This window comes from Leptonychotes weddellii, chromosome 12 (assembly GCF_054177405.1).
Source record: "Leptonychotes weddellii isolate Sample4059 chromosome 12, ASM5417740v2, whole genome shotgun sequence".
NCBI classification, from domain to species: Eukaryota; Metazoa; Chordata; class Mammalia; order Carnivora; family Phocidae; genus Leptonychotes; species Leptonychotes weddellii.
Window position 1 is genome coordinate 11159048 of NC_138380.1, and position 24532 is coordinate 11183579.

Genomic DNA, 24532 nt, shown 5'->3' on the forward strand with positions numbered 1-24532 from the left:
AAATGGCTGCCAATGGTTGTACCTGGGACCATTGCTAATACAAGGCCGTAATAGCTTGACGATCTTGACTGTCAATGCTAAATTAGGAGTGGTTTTTGAATTCTTTGGGCATTCCCGTTGGTTAATCTTCCCCTTTACAAGAGGGAGACTGACACAGTCAATATCTATTTCTGGAAGCTATAAGGCAAAAAGGGGGTTGGTGTGAAGTGAGTTCTTATGGGGAAGACTTCCCCCAGGTGAAGCTTGAAGACTGTGCACTTTTTCCTCCCACCAGGCGTTTGGTGCTTCTTGATCCTGTGGGGGTCCCTGAGACCCCAGCATCACTATGCTCTTCCTGGGAGGACCAGGCCTGCTGAGCTTCTCTCAGTTCCCTGGCAATTAAAGGGGAAAAAATATATTACTTGATCCTAAATTAAAGATGATATTTATGATCTAAACTAACACAGATTTTTCTTTTTATTTCAGTATTTATAGAAACAAGGCTGAGCTATATATAGAACAGAAGAGTAACTCCTGTGATTTTCTTTAAAAATGGCTGGCACACACATGCCATAACACATGGCAGATTAGGTTTCCTAAATCCTACTGATTGGGGCACAAATGATGTTTAAAATTTTTAAAAATAAAAACCAGATAAAGACACCACTAAAAAAGGACTACAGGCCAATACCTCTGATGAATATAGATGCAGAAATTCTCAATAAAATATTAGCAAACTGAATTCAACAATACATTTAAAAATCATTCACCACAATCATTCCCACAAGTGGGATTTATTCCTGGGTTGCAAGGGTGGTTCAGTATTCATAAGTCAATCAATGCGATATATCACATCAATAAGAGAAAGGATAAAAACCATATGATCATTTCAGTAGATACAGAAAAAGCTTTTGACAAAGTACATCATCCATTCATGATAAAAAAAAACCCTCAACAAAGTAAGTTTAGAGGAAACATACCTCATCATAATAAAGGCCATCTATGAAAACCCACAGCTAACATTTATCCTTAATGGGGAAAAATAGAGCTTTTCCCCTAAGATCAGGAACAAAATAAGGATGTCCACTCTCACCACTTTTACTTAACATAGTAGTGGCAGTCCTAGCCACAGCAAGCAGACAACAAAAAGAAATAAAAGGAATCCAAATCAGTAAGGAAGAAGTAAAACTTTCACTATTTGCAAATGATATGAAACTATATTTAGAAAACCCTAAACACTCCACCAAAAAACTGCTAGAACTGATAAACGAATTCATTAAAGTTGCAGGATACGAAATCAATCTGCAGAAATCTGTTGCATTTCTATATACCAATAACAAAGCAGCGGAAAGAGAAATCAAGGAATCGATCCCATTTACAATTGCACCAAAAACTATAAGATACCTGGGAATAAACCTAACCAAAGAGGTGAAAGACCTGTACTCGGAAAACTGTAAAACACTGATGAAAGAAATTGAAAACGACACAAAGAAATGGAAAGACATTCCACACTCGTGGATTGGAAGAACAAATATTGTTAAAATATCTGCACTACCCAAAGCAATCTATATTTAATGGAATCCCTATCAAAATACCAACAGCATTTTTCACAGAACTAGAAGAATCCTAAGATTTGTATGGAACCACAAAAGACCTAAATAGCCAAAGCAATCTTGAAAAAGAAAAGCAAAGCTGGAGGCATCACAATTCAAGACTTCAAGTTATATTACAAAGCTTTAGTAATTAAAACAGTATGGTACTAGCACAAAAATAGACACATAGATCAATGGAACAGGATAGAAAATCCAGATATAAACCCACAATTATATGGTGAGTTAATCTTCAACAAATCAGGAAAGAATATCCAATGGGGAAAAGACAGTCTCTTCAACAAACAGTGTTGGGAAAACTGGACAAAACATACAAAAGAATAGGGGCGCCTGGGTGGCTCAGTCATTAAGCGTCTGCCTTCAGCTCAGGTCATGATCCCAGGGTCCTGGGATCAAGCCCTGCATCAGGCTCCCTGTTTGGCAGGAAGCCTGCTTCTCCCTCTTCCACTCCCCCTGCTTGTGTTCCCTCTCTCGCTATCTCTCTCTCTGTCAAATAAATAAATAAAATCTTAAAAAAAAAAAAAACATACAAAAGAATAAAACTGGACCACTTTCTTACACCATACACTGAAATAAACTCAAAATAGAATAAAGACCTAAGTGTGAGACCTGAAACCATAAAAATCCTAGAAGAGAACACAGGTAGTAACTTCTTCGACATTGGCCATAGCAATTTCTTACTAGATCTGTCTCCTGGGGCAAGGGAAACAAAAGCAAAAATGAACTGTTGGGACTTCCTCAAGATGAAAAGCCTATGCACAGTGAAGGAAACCATCAATGAAATTAAAAGGCAACCTATGGAATGGGAGAACATATTGGACAAATGACATATCTGATAAAGGGTTAGTTTCCAAAATATATAAAGAACTAATACATCTCAACACCCAAAAAATAAATAATCCAATTAAAAATGGGCAGAAGATATGAATAAACATTCCTCTAAAGATGACATCCAGATGGCCAACAAGACACATGAAAACGTGGTCATCATCACTTATAAGGAAAATGAAACTACAATGAGACACCATCTCACACCTGACAGAATGGCAAAAATCAACAACACAAGAAACAACAGGTGTTGTGGCGAAGATGTGGAGAAAAAGGAACCCTCTTGCACTGTTGGTGGGAATGCAAACTGATACAGCCACTGTGGGAAACAGTATGGAGGTTCCTCAAAAAGTTAAAAATAGAACTACATTATAATCCAGCAATTGTACTACTGGGTATTTACACAAAGAATACAAGAACACTAATTCAAAGGGATACATGCACCCCCAATGTTTATAGCAGCATTATCTGCAGTAGCCAAATTATGGAAGCAGCCCAAGTGTCCATCGATACATGAATTGGTAAAGAAGATGTGGTATATATATTTAATGGAATATTATTCAGCCATAAAAAAGAATGAAGTCTTGCCATTTGCAAGGATATGGATAGAACTAGAGAGTATAGTCAGAGAAAGACAAATACCATATGATTTCACTCATATGTGGAATTTAAGAAACAAACAAGCAAAGGGAAAAAATACAAAGACAAATCAAAAAACAGACTCTTAACTATAAAGAACAACTTCATGGTTACCAGAAGGGAGGTGGGTAGAGGGATGGGTTAAATAAGTGGCTTGATCTTGGGGTTGTGAGTTCAAGCTCTACTTTAAAAAGCAGGAAACAAAACAAAAAACTACCTTTCCAGTGTGGCTGTCTTGAACTTTTCCAAGTTAAGCTGCTGCTGAAGCTCTTCTGCTTTCCCAAGGGAGGGCCGGAGAACTCGACTTCTGGCCAGGGCTGCTGCAGAAGATCTCTCCCTTGGGTCAGGGTGGATCATGTTCTGTTGATGTTGGACCAAAACAAAAGATACAGAAACTTCACTCCTGGGAAGATCTCCCCACCCAAGCCAACTCTAACCCAGCTACTGCTGGTGAGTTTTGTGAAACTCTTCTTTTAACTTTGTAGGGGAAGAAATAAATGAAAACTTAGCTCCACCAGGGACGGAGCATCATCCCTACACAGTGGCATCCATCATCCGTACCTTTGACTTGTCTTTATCATATGTTAGAGCTAGTTGCGTGATTAACTAATCTAATGCCTTAATTCTATTTTTTTAATTTTTTTAATGCCGTAATTTTAAATGGGAAGAAACTGAGGTCCTGAAGTTGAAAGTGACTTGTCCAACTTATCGACAGGACCAAGACTAAAACCCAAGTCACCCAAGTCCCAGTTCCATTTGCTTTCTACTACCACGTGCTCCTTCTCACTTAAAACTAAGGACACCCCACCATGACAGTATTCCTACAGCACTCATCTTCAGGTAGAAAGTACCTTAACCTAAAAAAACTTAAATACAGTAGAAAATAGCTAATTATTTACAGCAATTAGCAATGTTGTATAATGGAGAAAACACTGGACCTTCCATTTGGAGATGCATGTTCAGAGCCAGTTCCACCATTCACTAAGTAGCTTGAGAAAGTGACTTAACCATGCGGAAACTCACTTTTCCTTTCCTGATACTTGGGATAACAAAATTCACCTTCTGGAGCATTGCAAGAATTAAATAAATTAACATATATGTATAACTAGTGCACTGGGCCAGCACTGAAGTACTCAGTATGTATCAACTAAATCTAAGAGTAATTTACACATAGAAATAAGTGATTAGGATATGCACGAAAGTTCACTGTGAGCAAGGGTTTACCTTGTTCTTTCAGGAAAGCGGAAGCACGGAAAGACAAGTTTGTAACGAAATTTGAAGTTTTCAGGTAAACTATGAAACTCAAATTTAATCCCCAAGAGTAAATGTTTCTAAGGCTATTGTAGGGATCCTAACCAATCCTGTTCCTAAAACCATGAAATCTTACGTAGACTTTTTTCATTCTTAGTATAATTCTAAGCTTCTCAACAGTGTCATTTTCTTGTACCTCAATTTCAACAGAAAGCTTCCTTTCCTTGTCCCTTCACATACTTAGATATCACAGAGTACAAGTAACACATAGGTTCCTGAACTAACATGCCTTTTTCCAATAGTGCAGATGATTGGTGGTATTGCCAGTTATTCCTCAGTAAAGTAGCTTATACTTTCTTCTCTACACTCAGAATTCAAATTTTTTTTGTAATACCACCGTTACCAATGACCATAGTTAAAACCCTGAAACGAGCAAAAGATCAGGTTTGATTTTGGAGTTAATCAGTTATCAAAGGTGAGAATACAAGTCCAGGAACTGCTCTGAGCCTCGGTTTCCTGAACTGCCCACCTTAACAGGGTTGTTGGGAAGGGCAGAGAAAAAAATGTAACAGGATTTTAAACTAGAACATTGAAAGGTTCTATAATATCCTCTAAGTTTCCTTGAGAAGCTTTCAATCAGTGCTGAGGCTTTTCTGGGCTTCGGGGTCATGATTCCTTTTTCCTCTGTCAGTGGCACTACCAACATCTCCTTTTCCCTTTCCCTACCTCCTTGCCATTATATTTTTTAAAAAAAATAGACATTTCTATCTTCTCTTCATCTCCTAAGAGATACCACCTTGAGTAGATTGGAAAATTCTTCTGAGAGCTTCTGCGGAATGTCTGGAAGGTTCCCCTCACGAATGTGGTGCCATGCAGTGCCGTTGGTGGGTAATGACTGTGCTCCTGCAGCCACTGCGATTGTTAATCCCAAGGCAAATATGTCTGCTTTGGGAAGGTGCTGATAATCCTTCAAAACAGACGACAGGAAGGCCAGTTAGGTTGCCTAGTGAAGTGAGTGTAGAGCAAAGACAACTGGTAAAAGAGGTTCATTTGAGCGCACATGAGCTTAAACAGACACGATGGGCAAGGTCACATCTGCCGTGGCTACTAGTTTACTTCTAGAGAAGATGGACGATACATCATAAATCCACCGGATTCACATTGCCGTGCCCTGAAGCATTTTAGGCAGAATCTTAGGGCCATTTTGTTCTGTCATGCTCAAAGAGGCTTTAAGCATAGACTGGCACGTCCCAGATATTATCATCCTGGAGGGAGTTAAGTCCTTCCTAGCCCTGACTCCACAGACATCCTATTAGGTGGGCAATAACTAAAGGTCATTTGATCAGAGCACCATGGTGGTGCTATCAAAAGGATGATAGCATGATAAAGATGGGCTGAACCAATAAAGGCTTCCTTTCTGCTAGAGAATCCATGAGTTTAGGATTCTAAGAAATACTAGCAATAGTAAAGGACCTTTATAAAGAACAGTAAAAATATTAATCCATGATCAAGTCAGCTTTCCTTATGCCTTTTTTGGGGGGCGGGGTTGGGGGGAGTTTCTCTCTTACCTTTGGTCTCAATTCTGAATAGGAAAAGGGATAATATCAATTTAAATTGTAAATATAGACTTTTCAGGGCACCTGGGTAGCTAGTTAAGCATCCAACTCTTGATTTCAGCTCAGGTCATAATCTCAGGGTCATGAGATCAAGCCCTGCACTGCACTGGGCTCTGCACTCAGCACAGTGTCTGCTTAAGATTCTCTCTCTATCGCCCTCTGCCTTTCCCCTTGCTCATGCACTAGCACTCTCTCTCTCAAGTCTTTTTTAGGGGCGCCTGGGTGGCTCAGTCGTTGAGTGTCTGCCTTCAGTTCAGGTCATGATCCCAGAGTCCTGGGATCGAGCCCCATATCAAGCCCCATATCGGGCTCCCTGCTCCGCGGGAAGCCTGCTTCTCCCTCTCCCCCTGCTTGTGTTCCCTCTCTCGCTGTGTCTCTCTCTGTCAAATAAAATCTTAAAAAAAAAAATAAGTCTTTTTTAAAAATTATAAATATATACCTTTCAGCTCTTGCACTGTGAACCTTCATTTGAGAGTCAAAAGGTTCAATGAATTATAAAATAACCCTCTGTTTCCCTAATCTTTACCTCTTGTAAAATCTCATTAGCCAGAAAGCGACTATCTCCCTCCTCCACTTTTGGTTTGCTTATTGAGGTCACATGACCCAAGTCACCTAAAAAAATAAAGAAAAAATAGAGCCCTTTAGAAGCATGTCTTTAAAACTGGAACAAATGGAGTCATCACTATAAATTTTATAATATACAGGTCAGGGCTTAAGGTAAACTCACCAATTTTATACATCACATTGGCAGAGAGAAACCAATCAGCTTCATTTTCAATCTCTTCTGGGACTATAGGAGAGCCACTTTGCATCTTATGACAAATGAAGATGTTACCTAAAAAAAAAAATACCAAATTGACAAAGTAATGATTCCTTAGCTTTTTCACCCCGAAGATTCTTTTCTGTGTCTGACATTTCAGCCACCCTCCTCTCCTCTTCTGTGTAACAAAACTACCGAGGTTTCTTTCCTTCTGTGGAATCTCTCACACTACTTCCGAACAGCTCAGTGATTGAGAATACCTATTTTAAGTGAAACTGATCTCAGATACACCTCATCCTCTGAAGAGGCTAGTAGCCTCAAAACAAAGAAATAGCCTGAAAAAATGGTATCAATGTTTCTTTGAGTTTCATGTTATTGAGTGCCAAAACCAGTTCTATTCACTTTAGCCAGTGCTGAATTAGAAAGAGTAATATACAGCACTAGTTGTCAATATGTTTAGGATGTAGCGAAAACGCTGTCACTTAGCTACGCAGTAAGTTAGAGACCTACTTTCATACTTTGGCTTCACCATCTGGGAAAGAGCCTTTTCTCTCTCTGTCCTCTAGGCCCAGGGGGGAAAATGGATAAAGCTGTTTAAGTTTTTTAGGGAAATAAATGAAAGAGATTTTGCCAGCAAACAGCATCTTCGATGCTTAGTAGACCCACAGACACCGACTCAGTGGAGAATCTGTCCCAGGAGCAGAGGGGAGCCATACTGACTAGGTTTGATGTCCAGGTGCACCATGCCAGAGTTGTGGATGTACTTAAGCCCAAGGGAAATCTGCAGAAGGATGTCCTTGAGTTTTGGCTCTTGGAAATGATTGCCAGACTTCGTGTTTTCAGATATAGCAGTCTGCAAGCTCCCACCTAGGAAGGAACAACAGAGAGCAACCTCACAGAATAGAGAAAAGACATGAATCATAACATATGAAAGCATAGTAAACATTCGATAAAGTTCTTGTGAATGAGTTCAGTCCAACAAGTTTATTCAGTTTCAGTGTAAAACATAGTATCTGCCCCTGTCTATACCACAGATGTGTTGGAAAAGAGTTATAGGACTTTTAAAGAAGAAAATAAAAGGCCACACCCCAGGTATCCAATGTGTGGTTGTATTGCCTTGAGTATGCCCAACTAATGTTTTAAAAGTGTTAGATATCTAATTATTAACCGGAAGCCCAATCAGGCCTAGACAAATAGCTACTATTAGCATCGATGATTAAGTCAGTGTCAAGCTAGTAATTACAGGCTACTAGTAACTTTAATGTAATTGATTCTAAGTTTAATTCCATTAAAAATATATCACAAAATAAGATTATTTAATGATTGCTGACCCAAGGAAAATATAAAACTTCAATATACACCTAAATCCTATTTGAGCCACAGTATTTGCATATCAACTATAGACAGACTCTTGATTTATCATTGTTATCAGTAAAAAATAAGGCCTGGACTCATCTGACTACCTGATCTTGCTTGCCCCTGTCCTAAGGTATTAGAATGCTTCTCAACCCTTTATTCCATTAACTTGCATTCACTGGCAGCCTCTTCAGTTAAATTATAGTCCTGGGTCTCCCTGGCCATTAGGGCTCCAGCCTTTAAGTATCTGTCCAGAACAATCTAGGATCTGAGATGGTAAGGGTATTTTTTAGGAAATCCATACTTTAATATATCCTATGTAAAATTCAATATAAAGATTGACCTGTTGTGTTAAAATAATTAAATTCAGAAAGAAGAATTTCAGCCATTTTCAGAAACACAAAGAGGCCTAAAGTGAAGGGTGTATCTTTTTTTTTTTCCCCCACTCAGAACTCTTCTCAGAATTTATGTACCAGAGAGGACATTAGATAGAAAGGAAGAGGGTGTTGAAACAAAGTCACCTCGAGTCTAAGTGTGCAGACGAAGCCGTGAGGTGTGGCAAGGAGAAGGTAGCCTGCAGCTAAGGCTCCTATGTCCACTGGAACTCATCTCCCACTAGGCTAGGTGCTCCTTCAAGACAGGGCCCCGTCTTATGCAGTTCCACTTTCTCAAGGTCTTGCATCTCATCTATACATTCTGAACTGAATGTCTATCCTGGCAACAGAAGGAAAGGAAAGACTGGGACGGGGACCCCATAAAAGGTGTGGAAAGAGAGAAGCCTCCTGTGGGTACGTGAGAACCCTTTAAGATGGTCTTTTAGATTATAAGCTGAGGTATATTGTCAGTTCCCTGAAGAACTACAGGTATTTATTAAGGGTAACTAGACCAGTGAGAGCAGCACTTTTAATTACTTAGAAGCTCTGTAGATAATTATTACTTGGCTAACTTTAATATTAACAGTAAAAGTTACTGAAAAGCATTTATGCAAAGGTGTTAGAAGGTCTTTATTTTGCCAAAGCTAAAGCTGCTTGTCTCCCTCTTATCGGAGAGCATTATTAACTGTTCTTTGCTAAATAGTATTAAGGAAGTAGGTGTTCATAGAGCAATACTGAATGAACTATAAACTTCATCCCTACTAATGTCAGCTACCCTGGAGCCTTAACTCCATAGCCCAACGTACCACCTGGAGATGGTACCAGAATTGCCAGCACTGTGCCCTAGGAGGAAACAACCAGCTTCCGGACAGCTCTTCTCAAACCGTCTTTATGAGATGGCCGGCTGGATTCTTTCTTTAGATAAAAGTGCTTTCCCCACTTGGCAGGGGAAAAAAAAAAACTTAAGAAAGACATATCTATGTTTTTCCATCTGCTTATGAGGCCTGACAGATACTAAAATAAATAGCAAATGCCTTCCAACAATGAAATGTAAACAGCAGAACAACAATTCAAGAGGATATTTTGTTCATACACTTGTAGTCTCAAATCTTGATTTTATGTTGCTCTCTACAACACAAGCATATTTTTCTGCTGGTAAAGTTATTCCTTGTTTGGTGGGAAAACAAAACCAGTATTCATGGTGTTCCACAGAGAAGGCAGGCTTCTGGAGGTCACATCACTGGAACAAATCCAAGAACCACCATCCTAGGGGAGCAGGCTCTATAAAATTTCAGTGACAGAAGTCATCACAAGAAAATACTGCCATTAGGGACAGATTAATCATCCCATCCTGAGTCGTTTGGAATCCTGGTGGCTGCACAATTGATCTACTTGCTGGAAGACCTTCAGATTTCAGAGGCTGACCCCAAGGTGATGTGTAAGAGATCTTGGCAAGGGTGAGGGCGGAGGAAAGAACACTTGATTGGTTCAGGGCTCACAAGGCACAGTCAGGAAAATCAGATAACTGCTTGTCTCTACTAATTATGGTGTACATTGTCTAAGTCATCTAATTTATAATCTGAGCAAAACTATAACTATACATGGTCTAGCCTGACTGCTAGGACACGCTGGGGGTACAGGGGTAAATGTGGCAAGCACGATGATGAAGAGATGAGAAAGAGGGAGAGGTAGAGAATGGAGGTGGGAAGGATTAGAAGGAATCAGGCACTGGCTACTCTTCCACCTTACAAATACTTGGACTTAACTCTCCTTTATTTAGAGCCACAGGGCAAAGTCTCAACATGGATTATCCATAACTACAAATAAGGCAAGTATAAGGGCATGCTTTATTTTCAATGATCAGTTCACATTTGAAAGCGATGTATGCGAATTACATTTTGATAAATCAGAATTACATTTTAATGGGCAAGTATGCAATGAAGTTAGTGGACCACCATGGTAAACAGACGGTGATTCCTCATAATATACTCCGAAATCGACTGCCTGGAAACATCCACAAGCCCTCCATAGTCTTCCCACACTTTACCTTTCTGATCTTACTTCCTTAGGGATCACCTCAGTCCTGTCAGTCTCCCTACTGTCTGCTTGGTCAGACCCGTTCACAATACCATGCCCTTTGTTTGCATACTGTTCCTCTAATGGAAGTCTTCCTTCTACTTCCTTAAACTCTGGTAATCTTTCTGCAAGCCCTCTTTCAAGTCTTACCTCCTTTATGAGACTTTCTTGGTTTGCTCTAATAACAACTATTATTGAGTTCTTACTATGTTATCAGGTATTGACACTGTGCTGGCCTTTGACATAGATTGTTGCTATTTCTCAGACTGCTCCCTTAAGTAAATATTACGATCTCTTTACTCAGTGGGATTGACATCCCAGAGATCATAAACTAGTGTGCCGCACCCAGGTCTGCCTGACTTTAAAGCCCAGGCCCATTCTACCACACTGTGCTGCCCCTCGCTCACATCCATCTTCTCTGAATGCTTTTTATCCGTAGTTGTACCACCTGGCTTTGCAGCAAATTGTCTCTCGAGTATTCATTGTAACAGAGCAAGTGGAGTAAAGCTCCTTGAAGGACTTACCTTAGCTCACTCTATGGTGTATCTCACCTTAGAACTTAATATCATACCTGTAGAAGGTATTCAAATGTTGAACAGAATTAGAAGATGATTTGTAATAGGAACAATCACTCCTTCTTATTCTTTTTAAAATTTGAAATCTTTACAATGACCCAAATCAGATTAAATTAATTCTGTTTTGTTTGACTTTCTTGGCTAATCTTGTTGATATTATCTTTGTTAGTAGTTAAAAGTCATGAAAATAAAACCAATTTTGGGGGTGGGGAGGGAGAAGAATAGGGAATCTCAGGTTATGATAAGAAGGAATTAGGAAGAGATTAAGAAAAGTCTCAACTTCTCAATCACAAGGAAAGGGTCCATTTTTTTTTATCCTAAAGAGACTATTAGAAAAAGGGATTTAGGTGAACTTGCTAGAGAAAAGAAACCAATGAAGTTCACAGTTAATACTACAAGGAAATCAGGCCCTAACGAAACTCCAAATCATTGTTTCGCAGCATGTGTGTAATATTTTCTATGTTTCTAGCATTTCATAATATTACCTACTTAACCTACTTGTATATATAATGATGAAGCTTTACCACTGACCGCTCTCCTCAGAAGTCAGGCTGCACATACATACTCAGAACTACCTAGTGGTTACTAAAATTACTCAAAGACTGTACTATCAAAGAAACTTGAGGGTGGGTGTACATGTTGTTTGTGGGGTGGGGGGAGCAGGTTTGGGAGGGATGCCATTTTCCAATATTACCGTGGCCAGAATATGGATTGCTGCTCCTAAAATGCCAGCAAGCTTCTATTTAATTTGGTAGCACTTTCCTATTTTACCAGTGAACATTTTGATGAAACATATTTGAGAATAATCATGTGTAACTGTACTGTTATGTCAACCTCTTAATCACAGATTAAAATATGTTAAACTAAAAGACAACTTTTTTTATTTATGTAGCCCAGAAAAAAGGTCTGCCAGTTTCTTGTGTATGTATAGTCCTGAAGTCATTGCATTTCATTCCCAGCACCCACCTCACGCTTGAACTCTAGTGAGAACACTAAAGCTCAAAGGTAAAAAGCATCAAGATGCATGAACTATCCCCCAATTCAGGAATCCACTTGAAAATTAATCAAAAGTTGGCTGTGTAAGTTTACTGCTCCCTCCCTGAAAATGGTAGGGAATATGGTTTGCATCTTTTAGAATACCTAGCAAATGTAAGAGGAGGATTTACCATTCAAACCACTAGGGCAAAATTTTTCTAAGTATTGAGTAAAGTGTGAAGGGATTGATAGCTTCTATGTGTCAGCCACACATCAGCTCTGAAAGAAATAGGACATAGCATAAAATGGAAATTCCTTTTCAACACAACTCCGTGTCCTCAGCTCCCTGCTTCCAAGCAAAACTACAGTACAGACTTTTTAGGTATAACTCTGCTATGCCTGGCATAAACTACAAGGAGGAGGCAAAGATTTTTTTTTCCTGGAGACTTAAACGTTCATCTCCCTCTCCATAGATACTAGTCCACATACTTACCATTGCAGTATTCATTCTGAATGATCATGTGGTCATCTTCTGCCCATGCAGAGTAGTAACGTACCACATGCGGGTGATGCCCAAGCACTGCATGAGCATAAACTTCATGCAAAGCCAAATTCCTAAAAGAAAAGCATCAAGAAAAATTAGTCAAGATAAATACATACAAATGTTTTTTTAAAAGACAAGACTCTGGACTCCAGGAAACAAACTGAGGGTTACAGAAGGGAGGGGGGTGGGGGGATGGGGTAACCAGGTGATGGGTATTAAGGAGGGCACATGTTGTGATGAGCACTGGGTGTTATATGTCACTAATAAATCATTGAACACTACATCAGAAATTTGTGATGTACTATAATTTGGCTAATTGAACATAATAATAAAAAAATATAAGACAACATATGAGGCATTATTAACAGTGGCAGAACATTTACTGAGTACTCACTGCTTGCTTACTATTTTATCTCATTTAATTTTCATAACTACTCAGTAAGATATAGCGGCAAGGATGAAGGCTTTAGAAAAGCTGGGACTGGCCCAACATCAAGCTGGTGATAGTAGACCTAAGACCAGAACCTTGATCATCCTGGTACCAAAATCCATGGTTGTTTTTTTCTTATTTTATTATGTTAATCACCATACCATCATCATTAGTTTTTGATGTACTGTTCCATGATTCATTGTTTGCATATAACACCCAGTGCTCCATGCAGTACGTGCCCTCTTTAATACCCATCACCAGGCTAACCCATCCTCCCACCCCCCTCCGCTCTAGAACCCTCAGTTTATTTTTCAGAGTCCATAGTCTCTCATGGTTCATCTCCCCCTCCGATTTCCCCCCCTTCATTCTTCCCCTCCTGCTATCTTCTTCTTCTTTTTTTTTTAACATATAATGTATTATTTGTTTCAGAGGTGCAGGTCTGTGATTCAACAGTCTTACACAATGCACAGCGCTTTTTTAATAGAACATGGCATATGTAAAGAGGAGTGTTAGGTTGTTACTATCTCAGTGGCAGACATACTTTGAGTTTTAATTTTACTGTATTACAATTAAAAAAAAAACTTTGATGGGCTTAATAAAGCCACTATGGACTTGATGGTTGATATTGTAATGGATCCTCTGTCTTCTCTGTGAAGGCTAGACATCACTAGAGTCAATATTACACTCAGCCAATAGGATACAGTCACAGGGACAGCCTTGGGGAGAGAGATTCATTATGGAACAGGAAATCCAACACAAAAAAAAGTAAAATGTAGTACTCGATGAATTTTGGTATAAAAATGAAGAAGGTCCATAATTTCAGATTTAGCAAACTAAGTATTACGTTCCCACAGTTCACAAAAAGCATTGGCTGAATCTAAAAATAATTGTTTTCTTTGTAAAAGGAAGAACTTCTGAACAATTAGTTCTGGGAGTGAAAGTTAAATTTTGTTGCTTTTTCCTCACTTGTAGTCTTGGAAACATTGAACTCATTATTGAATTCATTATTAATACAAAATGGAGATAACCAGTGAGTTAACAGTAACTCCCTACTTGGCAATATTTCTAATGAACTAACAGGCAGAAGATCATTCCATAAATCTATTCATTAAAGCAAAAGCAGTCAGACCAGTAGGAAAAGCCTCAAGAACCATGAGAAAAAAAAAATGGAGGGGATAGCAATGGGTATGTTTTTTAATGACATCAGTACTATTATTTAAAATGTTTTGACGAGAAATAACTTTCCAAATCAAAGTTTGTGCTTCTAGTACATTTCAAAGGCACTTACTCATTTGATAATCCTGCAAAAGGTTTCGTGGAACGTTTTATTGCATAAACACATCCATCCAGCCTCTTAATACACTTGTAGACTGTACCAAATTCCCCAACTCCAATTTTTTCTACCTCCAAGAATTCTTTTTCATAGCGGGAAGCCATGTTGGTTTCTCGTAGAACACATCTCTGAAATATTTTATTAAAATATTAAAATAATTCTTTCTAACATATTGTAAGCAATAAATTTAAGGCATATTCCAAAATTTCTCAAAGTTTTCAAAAAGACTTTCGAGGCAAATCTTTTTGATTCTGTCTGTGTCAGCATTCATGGTAGCGAGAACCTCCCCAGTTGCTGACTACCTTCTTTGTACTCTTCATAACCATCTATACAACGCTGTACTGGCATTTTTTCATATATTAAGTCTTTTTCTATGTTATTTCTTCTGTCTGGGATATTCTTCTTCTCAGTATGTTTTTAGAGGGGATGCCCCTGCTCACAGGTACTGTCCTCAGCTGAAGGAACGACTGGGATCCAAGTAGAACATGTTAAGAAAAAAAAAAGACACCTCCTTTTGACTCTTGTCTACCTGCCTCACACTCTGGCTGCTAATGTTTCCATCTCAAATTGAATAAATTTATTTGTGTTCAATTTGCTTCCTCAAAAATCTTAGTGTGGAGAACAAAATTGTCAAATTGATTATTTCAGCTTACGTGCTCAGGTATAGCAGTCCTTCCACCTACTGGCTGACTTGCAACATCTCTCTTTTTCCAACTAGTAGGTAACCCTAGGCAAAAATCACTGAGCTCCTTTATTAGTTTTCTCATCTAAAGTAAAGTGAGCATCCTAGCAACTACAACTCAGGGTTCTTTTAAATATTACATGAGAAAACGTGTGTGTGTGTGTGTGTGTGTGTGTGTGTGTGTGACTTAGCTCAATGCCAAGCACACAGTAAATTCTCAGTAAACCATAGCTAAGACAATAAAAATCTCCATGAATTTATATGAATCTCAATCCAAACCAGTTTATCTCCATGAGGTCATCCTTTTGCAATATCCCTGTTAGCAAGAATTTTTTCATCTAACTTGATTTTAAACAGTCTTGACTCTTACTAGCTCCTCATTTCAACATCTAATACCAACCAGTCTTCATTAGCAAGATCTAGAATTTTCATTGCCCTTAGCCAATCTCAAATTCTGTTTCCCCCATGTCTGGAGCTGCCATAACTACCAGCCCTCTCTCCATCTCTTCTAATAGTGAAAATTATTTTTGCAAAATGATACCATAGAATCAGACACACTTAATTGTCTCCCACAAGGAATCCAAAGTTCTGGTCAGAGACCTCAAGGCTTTCTACCAATTGCTCGGCCACTACCTTGCCATCCTCATCTCAGACACCAAATAAGCCACCTTACCATCTACATCATTCCCCAGCCTCAAGCCCTTCCCCTCCACTTTTGTAAACTGAATATTGAGCATAAGTATGTTTTCATGGTATTATAAACTTCTTAATGGCAATTTAATATTCCACTGTAAATTATAATTTATTTGGCCGTTATTATTGGACATTTAGTACTTTTTTTTTTGCCATTACAAGTTAAGGCTGCAATAAGCATCTCTGGTGATAATATTTACAGTATCATTTTATTAGGCTAGGTTATCAAATGAGGGATGCTACAACAAAGATTGTGAACATTATTTAAAAATAAATAGATAGCCTGGGTGGCTCAGATGGTTAAGCATCTGCCTTTGGCTCAGGTCTTGATCCCAGAGTCCTGGGATCCAACCCCATGCCGGGCTCCCTGCTCAGAAGGGAGCCTGCTTCTCCCTCTCCCTGCCTCTCCCCCTGCTTGTGCTCTGTCTCTCTCTCTCTCTCAAATAAATCTTAAAAATAAATAAATAAATAAAAATCAATAGATAACTGATACATTTAAGAGCTAAAATTTTACATTTAAACTTTTGGCTTTATGCCATATTGCTCTCTTCTGCTTCTCCATTTTTGGACCTTAAATATCTTGAATTTTCCCTTCATTTCTCTACCCCACGAATATAGAATTTTTCCATAAATCCAAGATAGAAACAGTAGCCATTAATTTAAAACACTGCAAGCTAATGATTTAGCGATATACTGATCAGGCAGTATCTGATAAAGTAGTAACTAGCTAAGAATTCAGCTGTAAGGCACATGGTAAATCTACAAAGTGAGGTGGGGCGGGTGGTATGGAGAGAGAGAGGGAGAAGGAGATAGAGAGAGAGAGAGATTGACAACAGGATGAAGTGCCTAAGTTATGACCGCTGAAACAAAGAACTGTGCTCACCTTGGCAGGCAGCCCTTGTTCTACATTGCCTTCCCCTGGACCAGCTTCCTCACTTAGAAAAAAAAAAAAAAAGAAGTGATATCAATGTATGATTGGCATGGGCTTGATACTATACCAGGTTCTGGGGTTGTGAGAGTAAATAAGACAATTCCTTCCCCACTTCTGTTTATAACTGGGGACAAGGATAAATAGAAAATTTCAATGTAAGAAACAAGAATAAGAACAAGATACCAAGCGACACCATAGGCAGCACCCAAATCATGATTCCAAGAGTAAAAGTCTTTCCCGAGAGAGGATAGGCGGGCTAAGTTTCAAGAACGAGTAAGAATCAGCTAAGGGGCAGGAGTGGGGTTCTAGGCAAACAGAGCGACACTGAATAGTGGAGGTGAGAGCACACAGGACACAGGAAACTGAGCATGCTTTCCTGCCTCACTGCAACCTTCCCCTCCAGCACCTACCTCCCCTGCTTTGCCCTAGGTTCACAGGCAGACCATCAGTACAGCAGAATAAGCTCTAACACTGGCTAAGATATTTTCAGTTACTTCCCAATAAGCTCTGCCAAACATCCTCTTTGGCATGAGCAGTTGCATTCTGGATCTCTAAGCCAGATTTCAATCTCTAGAGCAGCCAGCTATAGATTTTTCTTCTGGAGAAGCACAGGATAGAAAGTGCAAATAGAGGAAGACTTTACACTGATGGAGACAAACTGATGCTGGACATTTGTGACTTAAATTTAATACGACATTCTAATACCTTATAAAATAACATCACAAAAAAATAACAGCACAATAAGGGAGACAAATGCTCACTCAGAAGCACCAAGAGCTCTTACTAAAGTGTCATCACTTTCATTGCAGGAAACTCAAATTAACTGTCTCCTCTGGCTAGCTTCCATGAGAGGTGAATCAATTCTGATGATTTGCAAAGAATCCTCAAGAGCTAAAACCAATAGAATTCTTGGTAATAATAGTGGACCTATATACTTGGACTGAAGTTCTGTTTACTTAAGATCCAGGAGATAGTATTGAAAAAACCTACTCTGGCCACAAAGCTGGTTAATACAGAGTCATTGATTCCAAACGAAACAACTCAACCTAACACATTAAATGCTCCGCATACTTCAGATTGTTAGCCGTGCATTTATTTTGCTGAGTACATATGAGCACAAATGACGGGCCCATTTTAAAGGCACTTCCTTTGTGTAAAAAAAAAAGGAAGCATCAAAGAGACATAGTAAAGAAATGTCCCTAAGTAATATGCACAATCCTCATTTGGACACTTTCTACCATTGAGGCCTTGTGGAGTTGTGCAGTTTGGCTTTCTATTCTTAGCACCTCCAAAAGCAACACTATCTTTTTCTCTTTAGCCAATCTGCCACCAGAGAGGTTCAAATCTTTGCTCTAGAGCCCTCAGTCACACAAGCTAGACTGGAAACAGCAGTATACTCCTTGAAGTGTGAGCTACACCTGCCCTAATGGCTAGCCTTCTGTTATCCAGAGGAGGCCACGTGAATGCAGTTCCAAAGCTCATTCAACTTGCTAATGGAAGTCAGATGAGTATTGCTTACTCTGCCCTATTCTTTCAGAGAGAAGACACCATACAGTACACTTCAGAATAGGGAGACACTAGAATCTCCATGACAAAGCAGACCAACATTAACATTTAGGAAGGAGTGGATGTGTGAACAGGATATCAGTTGCATTCAAGTAGAGTTCTTATTCCTAATCTTACTTTCACACTCTCCCTTCTACTTGACCATAGTAAGATCAGTTCTCAAAAGTTAGAGGCAACAGTACACTTACAGATCTCCTCGGGTTTTCCTCTTGCCATTGGACTGAAGGAATTGTCTTCTATAGGACTCTGGGGTAAAGGGGTTAATGTTGACCAGAGCCGATGAGGTCATCTCATCCACAAAGGGAACAGGTGTGAACCTCAAATGTTTAGAGCCTCTGGAGGGGAGCTTCTCTGTTGAAGAAATCACCGACTGGCTTAGCAGACCCTGAATGAGGATGACAAAAAGGGAAAACAGAATGGGGTTAGTATAAAAAAAGAAGCAGTTCCATATCAGCTAGTTAATATTTGAACCAAAGAATGTTATTGCCGAAAAGGAATTAGAGGTTATCTCTTTCGGTGCAAACTAGTTGCATTATAACTGCTCCTCTTATGAAAAATACAGATTCCTAGTCTTCCTCTGGATATTCTGATTAGAGGATCAACACAGGAATCTGTACTTGTGTTAAGCTCCACCGCCTCCCCCTGGGCAATTCTGATGGCCAGCTATGAAAAACACCAACTCTACTACTACCTCTAGCTTTTTAAAGACTATACTCCAGCTTAGAGAAATGAAAAGGACTCTAGAAGACCTGGTCCTTATGTTCTCAGTGTATACTTTAACTTCCCCTCAAGTATTCATCCAGATATTTGTTTGGTGCCTACTAAGTAGCCGATGCTGGGCTAGATGCTAAGGCGTACAGAGGTATTAATTATATTTAATATGGATTGTATTGCCAGAATGGTAGAATTGTGAGTAATCCTTTTGCAAATCCAAAAGAACTTAGTTTGGAACAAGGCTTATGAAAAGGAAGTTCTGTCTAAAAGTAAAGCAGATTAAAAATTTCTGGAAAGATATCCAGGTTGAGAGTATAAATATGTTCCAGGGAGTGTAGCGAATTCCATAAGCAACAGCTCTGTTACAGATGATCGAGGGAAAGGAAAATTCAGGAATAGCTCTTTTGTGTCTGAAGATGGCAAGAGGAGAAGGCAACCTCCCACCTTCAAGACACAACATCATTGTATCTCAGGACTTGCAGACTTTAAAGGCCCAGTTGGTACAATTAGTCCCCTGATGCTTGAATTCTTTTACAAAGTTCCTACCAAGTGATCATCAACTAGTGCTCAATGCATTTAGCTCAGGGACCCACTACCTCCTCGGGAAGCTCTTCTATTCTAGCTAGTTGTGCTAGGAAGTCTTTATGGTGACCTAAAGTCACTTCACAGGATTTCTAGTCCTCTCTCTTGGGTAAGGCTGAGCTAAGTCAATCCTCCATTCCTCTGCATCCTTGTGTTCAGCATAACATCACCACTGATCATTGCCCACTCTCTCTCTTCTAACCCAAACTGCATTCCTCATAAAGCGTGCACTTTTTCAGTTGCATTTCCAGTTTCCCTCCCAAGCTCTGTTCTTTTCCTGCCCCTCCAATCTTGGCACTTCCAGGATTACTAATTTGAACCACTTCTCTTCTTACTCTGGCACTCAGGCTGCTTGAGCTCATCCACACCCAAGGCTTCAACAACTTCCAAAATGCTAATGATATCCAAATATAGATCTCCAATTTAGTTTGTTTTCCTGCACTCCAGACCCATTTATCCAATGATTTACAGTACACCTCTGCTTTCTCCAAATCTGTAAATGCCTCTAGCATCACCTATCTTGATTCAAGTTACAATTTACTCAGTCAAGGCAGAAGCCTCAAAGGACCCTAGATCCTCCTTTTCCCTCAATGCCTCCATCAAGTTGATGAGAGAACAAAAAGCAAGCTGAGCACAAAACATGCTGACACCCGCCAAATCTCCCTCCCCTTAAGGTGGGATATATATATATATATAAACATTCCTCAGGCACTAGTAACTGCCTGAGAACAAAAGCGGGGGAATAACAAATGGTCAATTGATAAAGATCGCAGTCATGTAGGACATGAAATTCCACTAGACTTTGTAACTGTCTTAATGATTTACAAGAAAAACACAATCTTAATAATAGACCTCCAGGAACCTATAGACTCAATTTCCTGGAGCCCTAACATCACTTTCACCACCATAGGATAGACAACCTTATATAATCAGTCACTCCTCACAATCACAATGTAGCTCTTTCTGCCCACGGGTCCCATCCCCATGCTAGGATAAAAACACCTTTGGGGGCACCTGGGTGGCTCAGTTGTTAAGCATCTGCCTTCAGCTCAGGTCATGATCCCGGGGTCCTGGGGTCGAGCCCCACATCGGGGCTCCCTGCTCAGTGGGGAGCCTGCTTCTCCCTTTCCCACTCCCCCTGCTTGTGTTCCCTCTCTCACTCTCTCTCTGTCAAATAAATAAAATATTTTTTTTAAATAGAATAAAAACACCTTTTTGCACCGCAAAACATCTCAAGAATTCTTTCTTGACCATTGGGCTCAATGATCCTGCATCATATTTTGGTGGCCCATACAGGCATTCTGCATCTTACCTTCATCTGGACTTTGAGCCTCAGCACAACTTGGTGAGTTACTCTCTCTTCTTTTACTTTCATTTCAGAGGCTCTTCAAGGAATATGGTCTTATTGGAATACTTTCGTGTCAATAGCTCAGGCTGCAATACTCTAGCCCGTGGCTACTCTATGGGGACGAGAAAGCCTGCCTTTTGACCGGAAACTCAATTCCTTTTGACTGGAAGCTCATTCTGTTGGCCAGAATGGTTCTAAGGCCCAGAAACTCAATGCCCTCTCGTTATTCCTATTCTTATACACAGTTGTCTTTCTTGGGCACGGACAGCCACCTAAGTCACTAGGACAGCTGCCAATCTTAAGAATCTCATGTAAGGTTTCTTCCTCATTGGTCTAATGCAATCCCATCCAAATCCCTGGCCTACCCACTTCTGGCCACGAGACCTCCTCTCAGAGCTGACTAAAACCAGTACCCAATTGAATTAAAACCCAACTGGGGACCATCTCCTAGAGAAGTCAGCTATAAAAGACTACATGTTTTGGAATGTCACTTAGACCAGGATGGATTTCTATCTTTACTATTCTTCATCAATGTCCCCTACTGAATACTTAAATTACAATATTATATAATTTCCCCTTGTAAAACTTTGCTGATGTTTTCCATGGGTTAAGAATGACAGGTTCTCCATGGCATTTTGGTCCATTTGCTGGCACCCATTAGTCATCTAGAATGCAATGGGGAATTTGAGGGACACCAGCATTCCTCCAAGGCAAGGCAGTGTTCATAGCACCTTCTTAGAAGGATGCCTCTGGTCACTTTGACACTAGAAACCTCGGACATATCCTGCATAGATGCCACGTAGGAGGCAGGGGGGATTTTTGGTAATAAACCTCTACTTTTCTAGCAGCATGAGATCTTTAGTTCCCAAGTATCCTCCCTTGGGATGCCTTTTAACCTACTGGAATCAATTCAGATTGCAAGATCTAAGAAAGAAAAAAACTGATCTTCTTCTGTAACATTGCATGGCCTCAGTACTCCTCGGGAAATGAGGGAAAATGGCCCATTAATGGACATTAAACTTTAATACGATCTATCCGATCTCTTCTGCAGGAAACAGGGCAAATGGACTGAGGTACCCTATGTCCAGGCCTTCATGGCCCTAAATCAGGATCCTGATCTAAGGGCCTCTTGCAAAATGTGTCTAACCACCAACCAGGTTAATAAACCCCCTCTGGACATACTGGATGATGATTCTCTAAATAGGCCCATTTCTCCTAACAAACCTGGGTTACTGTAGAAATCACTGGCCAATCCAAACAAAGAAGCCACTGGCTCTGTTACACTCTCTCCTCCTTATAAACCTAAAGACCCCTCTGCTCCCAGGCCAGATGGACATACCAGGAGTGGAACTCCCTGTCTTCTAGGATTTCTACCTAAATATGGATTGCATCCTCTTAGGGAGGTTGCTAATGGAGAAATGGGCACAGTTAGTCATGTTCCATTCTCCATGGCAGACCTGGCTCAGATAAACAATTAGGACGATATTCCGAAAACCCTGTTCTCAATTTATGAGGACTTTCAACAATTACCTATTATTTTTTATTTGACCTGGTGAGATATATACATCATATTAACTCGTTGTTGCACCCCTGAGGAAAAAAACCGTATCTGGGCAGGGGCTCAAGAATTTGCTGAAGTAGCAGTCAGAGATAACCCCCTACCCATCATTATCCAGTAGGGGGCACTGCTGTTCCCAATACCAAACCTTACTGGAATTACCAAGATGATAGACAGGGAAGGGAAAGACAAGACCATATGACCACTTGTTTAATAGAAGAAATGAAAAAAGGATTCTCTAAAGGATTTATAAAACTCAGGAAGTTACCCAAGTTGCTGATGAAAATCTAGCTCTATTTCAGGGCTGTTTGATAGACACCATCCCTAAATACACAAATCTGGACCCAACCTCCTCTGAAGGAACAACTATATTAAACATTAATTTTTTAGGTCAGTCAGCACCTGACATCCACTAAAAATTGGCTAAAATGGCTTTAGGCCCTCAAACCCCCACCCAGCGCCCACTAGAGGTAGCTATTGGGGTCTTTATTTTTATTTATTTTTATTATTTTTTTTATTTATTGAGAGAGATAATGATAGAGAGAGAGCATGAGAGGGGGGAGAGTCAGAGGGAGAAGCAGACGCCCCGCTGAGCGGGGAGCCCGATGCGAACCTCGATCCTGGGACTCCATCCCGGGACTCCAGGATCCTGACCTGAGCTAAAGGCAGTCGCTTAAACAACTGAGCCACCCAGGCGCCCTATTGGGGTCTTTAATAATAGAAATATGGCCCTTAGGCAAGAAAATGACTGGAGAGCTAAAATGCAGGGTAAAAAATAGGCTCAAATATCGGCTGGCACTATTGCGGATTCCTCACAACACCAGACTAACCAGGGACCAAAGATAAAGCCGGTATCAGACGAAGGAGCAGGTGAGATCCCATGCTACAGGTGTGGCCAAGTTGGACAGTGGAGCAAAGAATGTCCAAACAAAGGCTCTCCACTAGGGCCATGTCCTGTCTGTAAGAAAGAAGGACATTGAAAATCAGGATGACTGAGCCCCAGGTTACCCTGGATGTGGAAGGTAAGTTTATCAATTTCCTTACTGATACAGGAGTTTTACTCTTCTTACTCAGCCCTACTTGTCTTTCTAAACATAGAATGGTTGGCACAGAAAACTGAAACATGCCTCCAGACAATGCCTTTAGCCTGTACATACAAAAACCAGTTGGTTACTCATGTTTTCCTAGTCCTTTCATCTTGTCCCACTCCATTACTTGGGTGAGACTTAATGTATAAACCAGGAAGCAGGTTTGCTCTGACTAAAGAGGACAGCTTGTTCTCTTTAACACCTGGAAAACTTAAACCTTGCCCTGATATCCCTCCTAATATCTGGAAGGAAGTAAATCCAAAGGTCTGTGATTGGCATGAGACTTAATATTTGTTTATTGATATTGTTTATTAAAGTGACCTTAAAGGACCCAACCACTATACCTCATAAAAAACAAAAACAAAAACAAAAAAACAGTATCCCTTAAAACCTGAGGCAGAGGCTGGGTTACAACCACTTATTGATACATCTCTTAAAGATGGTATTTTAAAACCTTGTCAATCTCCTTATAACACTCCAATTTTACCAGCAAAGAAACCAGATGGAGACTATCAGACGGTACAAGATTTAAGAGCTATAAATGAAGCGGGATGCCTATTCATCCCATAGTGCCAAATCCATATACTATTTCTCACCCAGGTCCCTGGTGATGCCAACTGGTTTACAGTACTTGATTTATTTTTTTCTTAAAGATTTTATTTATTTATTCATGAGAGAGAGAGAGAGGCAGAGGCAGAGAGAGAAGCAGGCTCCCCACGGAGCAGGGAGCCCCATGGGGGACTCCATCCCAGGACTCTGGGATCAAGACCGGAGCCAAAGGCAGACGCTTATGAGCCACCCAGGCGTCCTTTAAAAGACACCTTCTTGGGCGCCTGGGTGGCTCAGTCGGTTAAGCGACTGCCTTCGGCTCAGGTCATGATCCTGGAGTCCCGGGATCGAGTCCCGCATCGGGCTCCCTGCTCGGCAGGGAGTCTGCTTCTCCCTCTGACCCTCCCAACCCTCCTCCCTCTCATGTGCTCTCTCTCTCAGTCTCTCTCTCTCAAATAAATAAATAAAATCTTTA

General features: G+C 40.1%; 1 protein-coding gene and 1 long non-coding RNA gene across 3 annotated transcripts in view; one reads left to right on the forward strand and one right to left on the reverse strand.

The window, feature by feature from the left end:
• Window positions 1-24532, forward strand: part of LOC145716459 (uncharacterized) — a 40056-nt gene that overhangs the window by 5581 nt on the left and 9943 nt on the right. For both annotated transcript variants that reach the window (XR_014139098.1, XR_014139097.1), the window contains exon 2: window positions 20715-20859. This is a non-coding gene — a long non-coding RNA (uncharacterized LOC145716459). The remainder of the gene's footprint in view (window positions 1-20714; window positions 20860-24532) is intronic.
• The window catches only part of WEE2 (WEE2 oocyte meiosis inhibiting kinase), a 30032-nt gene continuing 5706 nt past the window's right edge, over window positions 207-24532 (reverse strand). The window contains exons 2-11 of the mRNA XM_006744178.2: window positions 18407-18603; window positions 16605-16656; window positions 14302-14474; window positions 12533-12654; window positions 7404-7550; window positions 6651-6758; window positions 6450-6535; window positions 5104-5274; window positions 3274-3416; window positions 207-371 (exon numbers count right to left, since the gene is read on the reverse strand). Coding sequence (XP_006744241.2) covers window positions 215-371; window positions 3274-3416; window positions 5104-5274; window positions 6450-6535; window positions 6651-6758; window positions 7404-7550; window positions 12533-12654; window positions 14302-14474; window positions 16605-16656; window positions 18407-18603 — 1356 coding nt within the window. The 3' untranslated portion in view covers window positions 207-214. The remainder of the gene's footprint in view (window positions 372-3273; window positions 3417-5103; window positions 5275-6449; window positions 6536-6650; window positions 6759-7403; window positions 7551-12532; window positions 12655-14301; window positions 14475-16604; window positions 16657-18406; window positions 18604-24532) is intronic.